General features: G+C 50.1%; 3 protein-coding genes across 5 annotated transcripts in view; 2 read left to right on the forward strand and 1 right to left on the reverse strand.

The window, feature by feature from the left end:
* Nucleotides 1-1,784, forward strand: part of LOC122388873 (protein Wnt-4-like) — a 105,356-nt gene extending 103,572 nt beyond the window's left edge. For both annotated transcript variants that reach the window (XM_043380355.1, XM_043380354.1), the window contains one exon: nt 35-1,784. In XM_043380355.1, coding sequence (XP_043236290.1) covers nt 35-236 — 202 coding nt within the window. In that variant the 3' untranslated portion in view covers nt 237-1,784. The remainder of the gene's footprint in view (nt 1-34) is intronic.
* Nucleotides 1,785-4,214: 2,430 nt separating this feature from the next.
* Nucleotides 4,215-6,801, reverse strand: LOC122388881 (cuticle protein AMP1B-like). The gene is made up of 4 exons (XM_043380371.1): nt 5,972-6,801; nt 5,319-5,461; nt 4,799-4,918; nt 4,215-4,502 (listed from the first exon to the last, which is right to left on the reverse strand). Exons 1-4 carry the CDS (start codon nt 5,978-5,980, stop codon nt 4,385-4,387), a joined length of 390 nt encoding a protein of 129 aa, XP_043236306.1. The 5' UTR covers nt 5,981-6,801; the 3' UTR covers nt 4,215-4,384.
* Nucleotides 6,802-6,832: 31 nt separating this feature from the next.
* Nucleotides 6,833-15,154, forward strand: LOC122388880 (sucrase-isomaltase, intestinal-like). Of its 2 annotated transcripts, XR_006257881.1 has the most exons (5): nt 6,833-6,973; nt 7,725-7,893; nt 9,099-11,313; nt 12,420-13,259; nt 14,767-15,154. XR_006257881.1 is itself a non-coding variant. In XM_043380370.1 (4 exons), exons 1-4 carry the CDS (start codon nt 6,910-6,912, stop codon nt 12,867-12,869), a joined length of 2,898 nt encoding a protein of 965 aa, XP_043236305.1. In that variant the 5' UTR covers nt 6,833-6,909; the 3' UTR covers nt 12,870-15,154. The 2 variants fall into 2 exon arrangements, 1 of the variants encoding a protein (XP_043236305.1); XM_043380370.1 differs by having other exon boundaries at nt 12,420-15,154.
* The last annotated feature ends 1,476 nt before the right edge of the window (nt 15,155-16,630 follow it).

Below are 16,630 nucleotides of genomic sequence, written 5' to 3' on the forward strand. Positions count from 1 at the left end.
TTCCATCCTACTGACCTGAACTCACCGTCCACAGACTGGGCATCCCCGGCACCCGCGGCCGCGAGTGCAACCGCACCTCGTGGGGCATGGACGGCTGTAACCTGCTCTGCTGCGGCCGCGGCTTCCGCACCGAGGTGCTCGAGGTGTCAGAGAAGTGCAACTGCCGCTTCGTCTACTGCTGCCACGTGCAGTGCGAACAGTGCAACAAGACGGTGATGAGGCACACGTGCAACTGAGCTGGACCCGCGGGGTGGAGCGAAGGGGAAGGGTGTGAGTGTAGCGACGGAGGAGATGTGAGCATTGTAGAGTGCCGCGGGATTCAATGAGGATCTGGTAGAAAGCACATGAAAGCTGAGAATGAATGTGCCATTGGAGAAATAACATGGGGTGCATGTATGCTCGTACGAAAGTAGAAGACAAGACAGGCTGATCTTCTTTTTTCGTAAAGATTGGATTAAAAGCGTGAAGCTTTAGTTTGTATGGAACAACTTTGTGTTATGTTAGATGCTGGACGATCTAACCCCATGTTCAAATCACCCTCAAAGATCAGTTCAAACCCCATGCTAAAAGTGAACTATTTTCTTTAAGTCACATTACCGTTGGAACTGAATCAGTCGTAGTACATCCCTGACGGGAGTAGCACGCCCGTCTTAAATCCTTTGTGAACAGTTCCGCTAAATGCGGCTAACTCCGTGGCAGCGGCAGATACACTCTGACCGACAAGTTACCCAGTGAGTGGATAAAGTTAAATGCTCCTGTACGTGTGAGCGGAATGATATTGGGACACGCGATAAGTGACAAGGAACTGGACGGAAAGACTTCCGTAGCGTCGACGGCTGCGGGTACTATTGAGTTACTCACTGATCCTGGAAATAATTATTTAGTTTGGAAATTCTCTCAGACCTCAGCATGGGTCAGATACAGACATTTGCGTGCATAGCTCTACATGACTACTTAGACGTCCAATCCGCCATTGCGAGGCTCATAGACGATGGCACTTAATACACAGCTAGCTATCAGTTGACGTGCTAAGTTAGTGTTAAACTGCATGTGTACATACAAGACATTGGTGTACTCTAATCTTTGAACGTGTGAACTCATTCACGAAGTGTCGCATCATGCTAGTAAAGATGATCGTAGGTGGTGTGTATAAAGGCTCTGCTCACTTGGATATATAGGGTACTTCTCGGTGGCCTACTGTACCCGCGAGAGTATTAAGCTCACCTGAAAACAAACAAGGTTGTAGATACTAGGTAGTATGAGTACCTGCAGGCAGTCAAGGTAGGTGCACGAAAGACCGTCACGAAATAACAAGTACTCGCACAGCACAAGTCATTGAGATTTTGACAACGTTTATGTTTTATTCATGCCTCAGTGTGGTATACAATCATGTCCAATGACTTATTCGTAGCGGTTCCGATCGCAGCAGAAGTTTTATTTTATGCCCTTAACTATTTTTTTAGATATTAAATGCACTTATCGATTTGTTCCTTTTTTTATTGTCGACCCACAAGCTCCACTGTCCTACTTTGTTGTCGACCACAAGAGGCACTGCTGGTCCGTGGTGGTCGGAGGAAGAACTCATCCGCCTCAGCTGGCACCTCCAGCTGTGTAGTTCAGGAGTCGGACGACATGGCGCGGCTGTAAAGAGCAAGATGTTGGCTCATCTTAGCAAGACATTTGCTTCTCGGCTTTCGTTTACGTTTGTGTGGATTGCTTCCGTTTATCTGTCGTTTCGTTTATGCTGTCCGACACGTGTAAATAAATACATCCAATGGATGCTACACCGGTGCGTATTCCCAATTGTCTCTACAGTCGATCATGAAATGAATTTCCAACGTGGCTTAGCTTTGAACTCGTTAGAATTGTTGCAACTTGGAAAGCCTGTTCTTTTCAGTTGAATGCCGAAACATTTATGTACTTAGATGTATAATTGCATAGTATTTTATGCATCCCGATAAGCTCGTGATTTAGCAATGCTTTCATTGCTTTCACATCAAGAAATGGCCTTGGGAAAATGTCCTTTTACCTATATCGGATGGGCGGTTTAGGGCGTTGTTGCTGGATCTTGCCGTTTGGGGGCGCTGTTGGAGGACCCTGCCGTTTGGGGGCGCTGTTCGAGGGCCCTGCCGTTTGGGGGCGCTGTTGGAAGACCTTGCCGGTCGCGAGGTGGCGCTGCCAGCGCTACGACCGACAAACCATATTATGCTTTGTTTATAATGGGTTCGCGTAAACGCTAATATGAAGTAACTGGACGGTCAGGCTCGCCTGCCTGTCCAGTTACTTGGTACAAACCGTCTTATGACCTGGCGTTCAAGTGGATAATTAATCGTCCCGATTCTCCCCAGGCTGGTGAATACCTATTACCCTTTGCTGTTGGGAGCGAATTGATTGTTCACTCACACTGCGCGGATATTTTTCCTAAAAATCTAGCCGATATCCACTAGAACTCTCAGGAGCAGCCCTTCATCATCATTGGCCACACTTCCCTGTTTCAGACTGTCTTTCACATGACCAGAACGCCTGTGGACTTGTTGGGGGTCAGTTTCGGTCAGCGTACAATCCCGCTGAGTGACCACTAGAAAGGTTGGACGGGACACTCTAATCCACGGGACTTTCTCATTACAGTAGTGGCGGAACACCTTCAATTAGGGGGGGGGGGGGGGCACTGCCGACTTTTGGTCCCATTCTCTCATACAACGCCTATAGGGCCAATGTTAAAATGCAAAAATCAATGGGGGGCACGGTGCCCCGGTGCCCTCCCCGTTCCGCCGCCAGTGCCTCAGTACATTGCTTCAAATTATCTGAGAAGGCTGAAAAGTCATGATTAAAACATAGTTTCTTGCCTAAATACCACGCAAAATGCTGCAGTTATGAGGACAAGAAATGAGGCGCATTCGCCACCGATCGATCAGTTAGTTAAGCAATAAGCATGGCTGCACTAAGCATCGGTTTTCGAAAAGGAAGCATGCCAGTCAACTCACTGTGTATTGTTTATTGACAGGAGCAGACGATCACAATTCACCGTGGCCAATTCGTGTCTAAAGTCATTTGCGAAAAAAAAAAAAATACGCCAGGGTTTAAAACGGGAATGAAATTGGCCACACTTGCCTGTTTCAGACTGTGTTTCACATGACCAGAACGCCTGTGGACTTATGGGGGTCAGTGTGAGATGTTTTACCCAAATAGGGCAGCAACTCTAAGGTTGTCTTGTAGAACCCGTTTTCCATTCAGTTTTGTGCACCTCAAACCTGAACCCACGTTGAATCCCTTACTGTCCCCTCAGCACTCTCCAGTCGGCTTGTGGTTGCGGAACGACTTGTTCGCTGCGTCGCCTGGTATTGCATGGAAAATAAGCGACTTATGTCACTGTTATTTCGTGCCGGGCTTGGTGGTCGGCTCGTGGTTTCAGCCGTTTTCTGGCTGTTCGCTTACCCTGACAGCCTTTTTTTTGGGACAACCGTTATAACAATTAATGAATTAAATAATTGAAGGGCATAGAGTTATCAAAAGCCTTTTTTCTAAAAATAGAAAAGACATGTGGGCGTTAGACCATTCTCCCTTGGCATCCTTATTCTCATACTGGTACAGCTATTGTTAGCCGTGCATTTCTTTCTCAGAGATGATAAACCACAGCATTGACGTGCCTGACCGGACGATCGCCTTTTTGGAGGTTTGTCGCCAGTTATATCGGTGACGTGATAACTGGGTTGGGTTTACCAGCCAACAGAGCCAGAATCTCCCGCGGTGTCGGATGGCCTCAAATTCGCACACAGGTGTCAGCAGCGGGATGTTGTAATATTGCCCAATCCGTACCAAGCGATGAACTCTGATGGTGTTAAAAATAACGGGATAAGTTTTTTATATGATTCGATAGCATTGACTACACTTATGCAAGATTTCGTGTCGATGCTTTTATGTAGCTAAATGCCGCCGACGCAAATCACATGATACCTTATCATGGGTAATTTGAATTGTAGAAAAAAATAATTCTGAAATAAGACCTGCCCTAAAATGACGGGAACTGATAGCGGCGTCATGAAACAACGAATGGAGGTCTACTGGGATAAACTGGGATTTTTCTGTTTAAGCTGTGCTCCAACATAAACCATAAGTATATCATTGCTCTTAAGTTATTCATTTCGACAAAACTCGTGGCTTGAGCCGTCTTACTTTGCTAATACCCCGGCCCCCGGGCGGCCATCCATGAGACCTTTATACGCGATGATGTCATTCATATATTAGCGTCGACAAACACGTATGCACGAGTGAGATGGGTGGAAGGACTGCGGCCTCGCGGCGGCTTCTGATGTCTTCTCTGACCGCTGATCTCTCAGTCAGCGGGGTGCTGAGCACTGCGCGCCGGCCGTCGTCGGGTCGATATTTACTGGGGGTGCGGGTCGGGCACGGGCAGCGGCAGGTCGGGTCCGTCGATCTGCAGGGTGCCGTATTCGTCGGTGACGTAGGTCCTCTCGATCACCTGTCCATCCTCCTGCTGGTACCTGGGGGAGAACCGGGGGTGAATGTCAGAGCGGGTGACAGTCTTGAGCGATCAGGACGTGAGGCGCCGGACGAACAATTTATTTTTATATGTCGCAGAAGCAAGGCTTCGAAAAGTAAACGATCGCTCGTATATGATCGTGCGGTGTGTTCTTGCCAGTTTCAACATTGTTTTGCATCTGAAACCGCTCCCTCATATTTAACACCATTCTACTGAAGTCCGTTTTTGGCTGTGAACTGATGGGTAACAAGCAGAACTCCCTCTCCATGCACACACAGTGCGCCCGTGCCGGCTTACTTGAAGGATCCCTGGTAGGTGGGCACGGTGCGGTACTCGGTCTGTCCGTCACTGTTGATGATCTCCACCTGTTTCAGCACGATCCGCTCACGACGCTCCAGACCGTTATCGGCCGTGAACCTGTCACGAAAACCAGGAGTGGTGTAAGAGACGGGTTTATATGTGTGTTCATTGTATTGTGATGTGGCATTTACTCAGAAATATTAGTTGCAAAAAAGTAGCATTAGTATAAGAAAAAATCCTGATTTTTTCCGACAGCTTGTCGTCCACTCATTGCTAAGCAGCAAATGCATCGATTAAATTAACTTACATCTCCCATTGCCATTTTTCTACTGCTTTTTCTCCTCAGAGACGTTCCATTACGCCCAGGGAATGGCCAGTCTTTCTCGCGGTACGATCAGTCACACCCAGAGTTTGACCGGTCACACGCGCTGCATGACCGCTCTTACCGAGGGTGTGACCGTTCACGCCGGCGATTAGGTCTCGCCCAATTATATAGGTAAGACCGCGGTGCACTCACGCGTTTTCGTTGCTGCCGTCGGCCAGGTTCTCGTTGGTGAAGGAGGTGATGACCGCGGCACGGTCAATGTCCCGCAGCTCCTTGGGCGACAGCAGCTGCTGCGGCAGCGACACCGCGCAGGCCAGCACGCAGCTCAGCACGATCTGACAGACGGAGGGGCCTGGTTAGCAGGGGGCACAGAAAGGAGGCTTCGTAAGAGTATTACAGCAAGAGACGTTTCTCAAAAAGGTGTTAAGACGACAACGGCCATATGAGAAAAGTCAGCCCATTATATTATTTTCTCTTGGTCTTTAGAGCATCATTTTCTTTTCACTTTTAATTCATTTCAGCTGAATTTATTCAATTTTGATTTATGTAAATGCTAATGAAACATGTAATACCAGTCTGACCTGGCGTGGGCACAGGAGCATTTCATTATCACATTCTCTCTTTCAAAAATATTAACCCTCTGGATTAAGCCTCGATTAACCCCAAAAATCCTCTGAAAAAAAGGATTTTTGGGGCATGATAGAACAACGGTTAAGAAAGAGTTTTCCTTTTTTCTAAAAATTTGATAAAACACTGATCTGAAAAGACATTATGAAATCCTAAATGAATTTTTCAATGGGGTCAAATATCATTGAAGTAAAGCTGCGAATCCCGTTGTAAATTACCAGCTTCATGACGGAGGTGGTGGTCACTGGGATGAGTCGGTCCGAAGTGATGCCACTGAGTCTGGCCCGGCTCTTATATATGGAGCTGTGAGGCGGGGCGGGCGGGCTCAACTGCAGCGCCCGGGCGGGATAACCCGTTCGCGCTCCTTTCACCGGCCGGCCGGCCGTCGTCCGTCCTCTGCGCTGTGACCCTCCCCGCCGCCGCGCCGGGGTATCTGCCGCGCCATCGGTGCACGCTCTCGGTTGGATCAGGAAAAACGCGCCCGATAACACCCCGATTAGCCGGTGACCGTCTCACACACCGGGCGTGCAGAGAGCACGATTTTTACTCGTCGGACATGGATTCTGTTGAAACTGGCACAGAGCAGAGGCCTTCATTCACACTGAAATTCGCTATGTCACAATGCCTGGAACACGGACAATGGTGTGCGATACTGTACGGTTTTACGCAAAAGAGGTAAATGTGAAGTAGTTAGTGCAATCGCCTGTCTCCATCTGAAATAAATCGCTTTAATATTGAACTCTACCGATGGTGGGTTGGTTGGTTTGTTACAGCAGAAAGTCCGGGAGCCTTGCCGAGCAATCCAAAGATGCCGATATCGACGAAGGCCTGGATCAATCGCTATCATTATCAGCTCATGATACCCAGTGACAGGTGGCCTGGCGTCTCTGTCTGCGCTACTGTGCGGCGCTAGCTCTACCCGGCCGCCCTCGCAGATAGCTAAGTGACGGGCGACGTCACTGAGACGGCGATAGCGGCCGATAGCGATGGTCAATTGCCGCTATCGCATCCGCTTAGATTGGACTGCCGACCTCAGTTCGGTTCAGCAGTGGCCGGCTGGGGCGCGGTGTGCTGTGGAACCGTGACCTGAAGTGCGACCTGAGGTCAGATATTATCGATAGGTCACCGGGCGCCAGCCCCAGCGGCGGCCTCCGCCATGGATTATGAGAAAGATGACCAGGAACAACTGGTCGAAGACAATCGCCCAATTACGTGGAAAGGTAAGCTATATATTTTTTTTTGCCAGGTTACGTTTTGTTAGAAAGGTCCCTGGATATTTGTTGGATTAAATAAGATGTCAAGTTATTATAGTTGCCAGGTCTGATTCATTAAACGTATTTAAATGAAGTGTCTACCCATGCGTAAAAGTAATAATGTATTTATTAGAACTAGATGGTGCAAAGCGCAAGGATTATTTGTTTATAAATTTTTGATTTTGAATTTGATATGCTCACGGCCACAATTTATTTGTTGCCTTGAAAGGATGTTATATAAGCCGAGGCCTACAATACCTTTAAATTGTAGTCCAGAATACCTTTGAGCAAGATCGAGATAACAAATATCAAATCGGATTAAGGCCTATAATCCATAAAAAACATGCTATTTTTTTCAGGTCCTTGAAGTGTGGACGTCACTCATGTCATGTACGCTGCATTGATGCCCCTATCTGGTATTGAGATTCAACCCGAGTGGCTTGCCGTCAAAGCGATATGGCCTTGCTCTCATTTTCACAAATTGGACCAGTTCCTTTCAACGTCCGACCCTCGGCATGTTACGGATCGGGAACTTCTCAGTATTCAATCATATCAATCTTTTTCAATCTCAAAGCTCTTAGTTTGTCTATCTTCAATTCCCAGGGTGTCTGCTCAGCTACCTGCCTCCACCTTTTCTACCACCTGCCTCAGCTCCGCCCCAATGAGTGCCGTTTAGCGTGAGACGGTTCACCCGCACGAGCCTCGCTCCCATCCGCAGATGGGGTGTCGGACGCGCTGACAAGCCGGCCGGCTCTCTTCACCTACCTGACCGTGACGTGCGTCACCATCGGCCTTCTGATCCCGATGTGGTTCCTGATATACTACCCGCTGGACCTGGAGATGGCCATCTACACCCGAGGCAGCTGCATGATAGCCACCAAGTACAGGTAGGAGACAAACTTCATGACCAGGGATCGACTCATGGCCTGACGTCAGAACTGTCTCTGATGCTCTGCTACCTTGCCTAATCGCACCTCACCTCACCCATCTCATGTCACCCAGTGTGATGTGCTGATCTCCAGGTGACTTCTCCGTGTACAGTCGCGGTAAGCATGCAGTCATTCTTAGATCGTGACAGTGTTTGTGTACCTATTTACCTACATAAGATCACATGAGATTGTGTTTAACCTGGTGGACTATGTCGCTTTACATGCTTTTGTTGTCGCTGATTCTGCATTTTTGTCCCGCTTATTTTGTGCATTCGTCGCTGTTTTTGATGTAGGTTTGAAATACTGATGCAAGATGATAATGATATGTGCAGTTTCTAGAACCCGTCACTTTCCTTTGCATTTTACTTTCTTCGGTGCTGAGCGGAGAACAACGAACGCATTTTTGACAGAAGGGTATCTAAGGACTGTCGTTAACGGTGTCTTAGAGCAATTCCACCGTGTCCTGCCAAGCCCGGGTGATTCACCGACGGATGGGTGCAGCATCGCTCCAGAAATTATCAGCAGGATAAGCATGATACATTGTCGCTCGTACAACCATTTTTCGGTAGTCTAAACACGATACCGTGACTATCTTACATCTTCTATCTCTGTGTAGGTTCACGAAGCCGCTACCATCTTAATCTTACAGCCGTTCTTACTCCTGTAGCAAGGACGATTACATCTGTTCAGTCAAAAATGTGAACCTGAGTTAAAGCTTCCGTTATCTGTCACCCTTCCCCATCTCTGTTCTAACGGTGTTACTATATCGATGAATTCGTCTGATAAAACAGCGTCACTGCTTGTCCTGTAGGCTCGCTTTATCGGCCTGCTCATGTTTGCCAGGCAGGCAGACCACAGGAGCTAACTGTCTTGAAAGTTTCGTTTAGCTGAAAGGGAATGATTGCTCTGGATAATAAACATCCACTTAGTGGTTTTTGTGTCTTTATTTTTGCACACCATTAGCACATCCATCCATGTCAATTGAATTGACTCGGTTCCAAGAAATATTTGATTAGTACATACTGGCTGAAGTGCTGGGTCACCGTGCGTTGTATAAGGGATCTGGTGAAGTCCATATTCATTCATTCATTCATTCATTCATTCATTCATTCATTCATTCATTCATTCATTCATTCATTCACTATCAAACGACTGTTCCTCAGGTTCCCGTGCCTGGTAGGTGAAGAGAACACCACAGACCTGACCTGCGCGCTGGCTGGCTGCTGCTGGTACGACGAAGAAGGCAGCGCAGACCAGGGCCCAGCCAAATGTTTCCACTCCATGCCGGCCTCCTATACGTACAAAATGCACAACTCAACCGTGGGCCCCAACTCCATCTCCGCCGACCTGACGGCCTACTCGTTCGCGGACGCGGAGGCCCGACGCGCGGTGCGCACCCCATACAACAACAGCGCCCTGCCGCACGTCACCGCCTCGGTCACCATCGCGGAGCCGGAGCGGGTGCTGCTCGAGGTGGGCCCGCCGCCGGCGGTGGCGCTCACCGCCAACTCCGACTCCCACCCTGTGTCGGTGAACGGCTCCGTCCTCACCATCGCCTCCAACACCGGCCCAGAGTGGGACTTTTTCGCCGTGGTGTCGCGCACATCCACGGGCCAGGCGCTGGTCGACACCCGACTCGGCGCCACCATCGTCAGCGACCAGTACACCGAGTTCACTGTCGTGCCGGCCTCAACGGCCGTCTACGGCCTCGGCCAGGCCTTCCACTCGACGCTGAGGCGGACGTTCGACTGGCCGCCGCGCACGGCCATGTTCGGCAGGTCGCGGCTCTTCTCCGAGGGCAGCCACCCGTTCTACATGTGCATCGAGCCGAGCGGCGACGTGCACGGTGTCTACCTGGAGACGTCTGCGCCCGTAGAGGTGCAGCTGATGCCGGGCCCGAGCATCACGTTCCGGGTGCTGGACAGCCGGGTGAAGCTGCACGTGCTGGCCGGTCCGACGCCGGCCGATGTCACCGACCAGTACACCCAGCTGGTGGGCCGGCCGCGCCTGCCGCCGCTCTGGGCACTGGGATTCCACCTCTGTCGCGAAGGAGACGTCGGCAGCTTTGACACGGTGATGGAACAGATGGTGGCCAGCAGGATTCCGTTCGAGTCTGACTGTGTGGACGCCACAGCGCTGCTGCCGCTCGGGTTTGAGGCCTCCGAGGAGTTCCTCAACGGCTCGCAGAAACTGCACGCGATGAACCGGCACGTGATGGCCGCGGTGGCGCCGCACCTTCCTCTGTACCGCGACCCCGTGGGTGAGGAGAACACTGCGTACCCGCCATACGAGGATGCCGACGTGCAGGGTCTCCTCCTGCGGAACGACAACAACACGGACAACGTGTACGGAGAGCTGTACGACCTGAGCAGGAACCGCACCTGGAATGTCTCCTACGTCGACTACTCAAACCCAGCCACCGTGGGCTGGGCGAAGCCGCTCTATCAGGGGCTGATCACCAATAACAGCATCGACGGCTTCTTCCTGATGCGTAACACTCCGACCAACGATGGCGAAGACATGTGCAACGACTCTCTGCCGTTTGTCCCGAACTTGGGCGACTCGAAGACGCTTTCCAACGGCACCGTGTGCATGCTGTCCAAACAGGCGTCCGGTGATCACCTCACCAGTCACAACCGTTATGGCCAGGAGCAGACTCGTACTGTGCGCGAGGCGACAAATGACACCTTCCCAAGTCTGATGCTGACCAGCACCTCAACCTCGCCTGGAAGCGGATTGCAAGGCGGTCATTTTGCCACGGGTATGACGGCGGACTGGACAAGCCTGTCGCTCGCACTGGTGGAAACGTTGGAGCTGGGTCTGTACGGAATCCCTCAGAGCGGTTACCCCATCTGTGGCTCCCGAAACTCCACCAGCATCCCGACGGACGACACGGAGCGGCTGGAGACGCTGTGTCTGCTCTGGTACCAGCTGCTGCCGTACCTGCCGCTGGCCGTCAGCCACTACGAGGCCGGCCACCTGCCGCGCAACCCCACGCAGATGAGCTCGTCGTTCAAGCTGAGTGTGCTGGCCCAGGTCAGCCAGCGGTACGTGTTTATTCCCTACCACTACACCCTGCTGGTGGAGGCCAGTCAGACGGGCGTGCCGCCGCTGCGGCCGCTCTGGTACGAGTTCGCGCAGGACAACGCCACCTGGGACATTGACCAGCAGCTGCTGCTGGGACCGGCGCTGATGATCGCGCCGGCGCTCACCGAGGGCCAGCAGATCGTCGAGCTCTACCTGCCCGGCTCCTGCTGGTACGAGTACTTCCAGGGCTTCCGACCGAAGGATGACATCGGCCCCGGCTGGGTGAAGCTGCCGGTACCCGCTCAGCAGACCCTCATCTACCAGAGGGCCGGCAGCGTCATTTTCAATCAGGTCAGTGCCCACTTGATAGAATGGTCAACACTGTAAAGCTGAGCTGTCTCACACACGGTGATTTCTATGTAACCATTGCGTCTTAAACATGATGTAGACCGGCTACGTAGTAGAGGTATCGTTTCAAAGTCCAATCAGCTGCAGCGATAGTTGCCTACAACATGAAAGCTGACCAAATGTAAGCTGTTGTAATCTTGCTATGGCTAAATGTAAGCTATTGATATATTTTTACTCATCCGTATGCAGTATGCAAAGAGGAAAGTATCGGGACGTCGGCAGTGCAGTTGCTATGCGATCCACTCTGTAGGTCTAGTATGGTCTAGTCTCATAGAAGCGAGGATTGGCTCAGGCCGGTCGCCGACGGTTGGTTGTGTACCTAACGGATTGTGCACCAGAGACCTCTCTACTAAGCCCAGAACAACTAGAGAATGTCCGGGTCTCTTAGCATGGATGGCTTAGCTTACCCGAGAGGCCAAGGTTACCAGGAGACTTATCCGTGCCGCTAACTGAAATGCTAATTTAAAGCTTCTCAAGCCTGGTAATAACGTGATAAGCACAGTTTTAAAAGTTTTGGATCATAGGAGGACGAGGCTCACGACATTTCACTCGGGAAGTGACGCGATTTTCTTCCCTGGGTACTTTTTACAGCTGGCTTTGATAGGACGTCGGTTTGACCTTTGCTCAGATGATTGTGTGCCCTCTCACTTTGCAGATAGCATTACATTGATAACAGCAGAGATACAGCCGTTTGTGTATGCACGATGTAAGAAAAACATGTAGGCACACTTTAGAGCTGTGTATGTGAATACTCTCAACAAATAAGGACAAGGTTGGCAAGTGTTGATTATATTAAGTTATGACATTCTAATATAGCATACATTTTAACAGTATTTTGACCACCCTGGTTTAGTTGCAAAATCTTAGGCATAGTTCTTTATGGTTACTTTACCATTGAGTGCTCGTTTCTCATTTATTGGTTTGCCTCTGTATTCACTGATAATTCTTTCCAAAAATTTATGCTTAGCTGAGGACAAATTATTAGTGAAAGTGTTCCCCGTTCCGCCTCGGTTACCGGAGTTCCCTGATATCGCTCGGTCTGTTTTCAGCAAGCGTCCGAGACGCTATCTCAGCAGCGAGTGGACGGCACGTACTCGGCCACGGTGGCGCTGACCTGCGAGGAGGGCTACCAGGCGTCGGGCACCCTCTACCTGCCGGGCGACGACGCGGCGATCGGACCGGGCAGCGTTACCGTCACGGTGCGCGACAACTCCACCGTGGAGATCGTCAGCGGCCTCAGCCGACCGTTCTGCGACTTCTACTACAACAACAACTACACCTCGGTGCTGAAGCAGGTCCAGATGTTCGGCATCACGGAGAGTGTGACGAACGTGACGCTGGCGCTGACGCCGGCCGGCGGCGCGCCGCTGCCGCCCACTGTACTGGCGCCGAAACACCAGACGCTGGAGCCGCCGGCGCTGATCGTGCAGGATGTCAACCTGGACTGGTGCCTGTTCGAGAGGGCCGAGATCACCTGGACCGTCGCCGAGCTGGTCTGAAGTCGGTGCAGAGGATAAGAACGAGGAGGGCATTCTGAAGGTGTATTGACGAGAATGCATGAATAGTCATTGATGGTGCTAGAGCTGTAATGCTATGAAAGCGATGGGAGCTCGGTTTTGCTGCATTGAGTCATGTTGGTGTTGAATTCGGGATGTGTCTTCTTTCTTTGAACATACAAAGAAAAACCGTTTGTACCCAAACAGCAATGGTAAACGGTATTTGAGGCGTGGTTGGCTGTTCACGTATTTTGTTCCCTCTTAAGCCTATAACTTACCTAATGGATTTAATTAACTTGGTAATTGGTATATTGATGCCGTCACTATCCAAGAGGAATACTCCCAAATTATTTGTGACCAATCATGGTACCTATGCAGACACTGTCAACCACCTTTTTTCAATCCGAATCGGCATCCGGTCAGTTAGTTTGGGCAGATCTGCATTAGGAACGTCAGCTTGAGTGCGCTTTCGACAAACCACGCCTCAAACTCGGCATAGTGCAACAGCGTGACATGGGGCATTTAATGTCGGCAATAAGCGTGGTTTCGACACTGGCCAATGTATTTCGGCACACGGCATAGGACTGTGACATCGGGCATTGGAAAAAGGCAAATTTCATTTTACAATGACGATGGTCATGCAATTTCGTTGGCGGTAAAACAAGTTAAATCGAACAAATTTCGAACCATATTTTGTACAATGAAGCGTTTCCAATGCTTACCACTAGAATTTATAGCATTTTTCCTTTTCTTAGACTTTCCTTGGATTGATGGAACACAAAATACGCCAAGGCCGTGGTTTTAAGGTCTAAACGTTCTTTTTCTTTCTGTGGATGGAGGGTGAGTAGGCTAGCAAGCCATGTCAGAGTCGTGAGATGAGAGGATCATCAATGCGGAGGAAGCATTTAGGTGAGTGCAGTGACCGATGAGCTGCGGCGGCTGACAAGGCGCCGGAATAAAACTGTCCCGCTACGGATATGTAGCCAAAGCGATCGATGGCCCAGCCCGTAGGGTTTCCACCTTTCCAGAAGGCAGTTTTTTTTTTGTCCAGAGATACAGTTCACCATGACTGACCGCCGTCCTGCAAACATGACACGCCCATTTCCATCTCGGCAGACCTGAACCATCCGCGCTGGCGGTCAGCGCCACTCACAATGTGTCGACAGATCGACACAAATGAAAAAAATCAATATTTTTGTTTTTCATGCAAGAAATACGGCTAAAACAATGTCAACTTTAGATGCGTTGAAAGGATCGAGGCCCCGAATGACCCCCGTCAACCTTTGGATTCGCCTGGAGCGTGGCCCCGAATGACCCTCGTCGCCCTTTGGATTCGCCAGTGCTTCCACATTGTCACAGAGTGACGCAAGGATGGTGACCTCGAATGAGGTCAGCTTGTGTGCCGGAAGTGGTTGATGTTAGGGACGAACCGGTGTTAAGGTTCCAGAGCGACTGACGAAATTAGGTGCCCGTTGCCGTATTCGAATGAACGGTTGCCGACTCGGATTGAAAAAGGTGTGGTTACTTAGCAACCAAGCGCCCATATTTAGTGTCTCTTTACAGTACCGTGGTACATTTTAACGCACATTCTTAAAATGCCTTTCCAAAAAGACAAGAGTTGCTTAATTCACTGATGACATAGATTGACCATTGTCTAGCTTGGCTGCAAGCTGCCGACGTAAAATGCAATATGACAAAACAGAATGCCCTTTGTCGATATTAAATGCCCCTGCTGTTGTTCAATGACCCTGGTCGAATATCAACAGATGCTAGTCTAAATTCGTGAAACGTGTCGAAATGTGTGCTCCAGTGTCGAGTTGTTGGAGTGCCTGTCGAGATAAGGTGCCCGCTGCCGTATTTGAATGAACGGATGCCGATTCGGATTGAAAAAAGGTGTAGGTAACCTATACTGCATGAGAGGCCGAACAAATGTGAGGCTTTATGAATGGCTTTATATAAATGATATGTATGCCAATGCACTATAGGTATCTAATAAACATGATAACACCTACACATGTAACAACATACTCGTACGTATTGTTACATTACACTTCTTGATGTGCAGCCTCGCTTTTAGTTCATGCCGAGATGAGCGTGACTCTTCTTTCGAAACACGTTACAGTTTAACACGTTAACCCGTCAATCGTTAACGTAAAAAAAGAAAACACGTTAAACACTTACCTTCGAGTGCAAGAGTGATGTGTGAGTTGTGACTAGTATGAAGTGCAAACGTTGGCGCTCCCCTTAGCCCGACGTCATTTCACGCAACATGGTCTAACACGACGACGGTATACATATGTGTTGAAGGTACGGCCCTCCAGGTACTAAGTGGTTGGTTGCCATCATCACAATAATCGATCTGCATTGATGAATACGTCTCATGGCTGTTGAAAACTATTGCCGAAGTGTGTGCACGAACCAAGGCCTCGTCTAACATGTTAACTGGGGGGGGGGGGGCCAAACCCCCGCAGTCATCGACCTGGCCCCCCCAGTCAGGGCAAAAAGTCACTACTGGGGGGGGGGGGCCGGCAATAGCCAAAAGGCAAACGAATTTTTATTTTGAGGCGTCAGTGCACATAAAAATATGCGTAAACGAAATGATGCAATGTGAGCTCATTGAAATACCCCATTACCTAGGGCTGTTATGTGTTTATTTTGTTTACCTGAACCATTTTTTTTTTTGGCTCAGCAATACGTAACATTTCGTCTTTTCAGGCGCCCAACTCCGTGTCCCGGATATTCTTTTTTCATTAATTTAGTCCGAACCTTTTGAATGGAAGGATTCACAAGTACAGAGCCCCCGCTAAGCAGAGCTTTGCGTTGGCCCTGCCCTCTACCCTCCGATCGCGCAATTTGTGATCTATGGCAGAATTTAGAGCCCAAAGTTTAACATATGCACGTAGCCGTGCACGGCGGGTCCCTCACTGACTTCGAATGGCTACGGCTTGCCACCAACGGTAACCATACTCGCCAGGAGGCTCATAAAGATCAAGCGATGTCGCGCTTCGAACCTGGACTTGTTTTGTTTTGTTTTGTTTTGTTGGGTTAGGCCCTTTCGGTCGACAAGACCATTGCAGAGCCGGAAGGATGATAGGAATTAGGGGGAGACATTGGTCTGGGCAGGCACCCTAGTGAGTCGCCGGGGCTGAGCCCGTCCAGAGGACAGGCCACCCAGCCCCAAGGCACTCACTGCACCCGGCTACGGGGTGCGCTCCCTCGGGAGCAGCGGTGCCGCTCCAAGGGAGCAGCCCGCATGAGATAAAGTTGCCTGTCCAGCCCGGAAGGGGGTTGTGGCGTGGAGGAGAAGGATTTCAGTATCCTGAGGATAGAAGCACGGATAGGTGATGAACCTGGACTGTTATAACCGGGACGCGGGCCCTCACCACGCGGAGTCCAAGGCTCTGGCAAAAGTTTCTCCTTTAGGTATCAATCTTTCGTTTCTGTCCTCGGGGCGTCAATCTCTTGTTTTTGCCTATCGTCGTCCTCGCTATGCGGCGTCAGTCCAACTTCTGGCTGGACGGTCACCGGTGTGCGGCTAGAGTAGCTCCTAATCGTAATGAAGCAGGCTCTCGTTCTGGGTGGTCGTACATATGTACGTAGGCGCAGATGCCAGATTGGTGGTCTGTCTGTGGGGACGGGAACTCAGACAGCTGGATTACCTAAAGAAGTCGGCATGGAGTCCTGGAGGGCAAATGCCAGCCACTTAGGGTCCCAACGGGCCTCAAAGCACTACTTTCTTCATTTTTGTTTAGTTTATAGCCTCT

The sequence above is a fragment of the Amphibalanus amphitrite genome, unplaced genomic scaffold (assembly GCF_019059575.1).
Source record: "Amphibalanus amphitrite isolate SeventyFive unplaced genomic scaffold, NRLGWU_Aamphi_draft 000338F_arrow, whole genome shotgun sequence".
NCBI classification, from domain to species: Eukaryota; Metazoa; Arthropoda; class Thecostraca; order Balanomorpha; family Balanidae; genus Amphibalanus; species Amphibalanus amphitrite.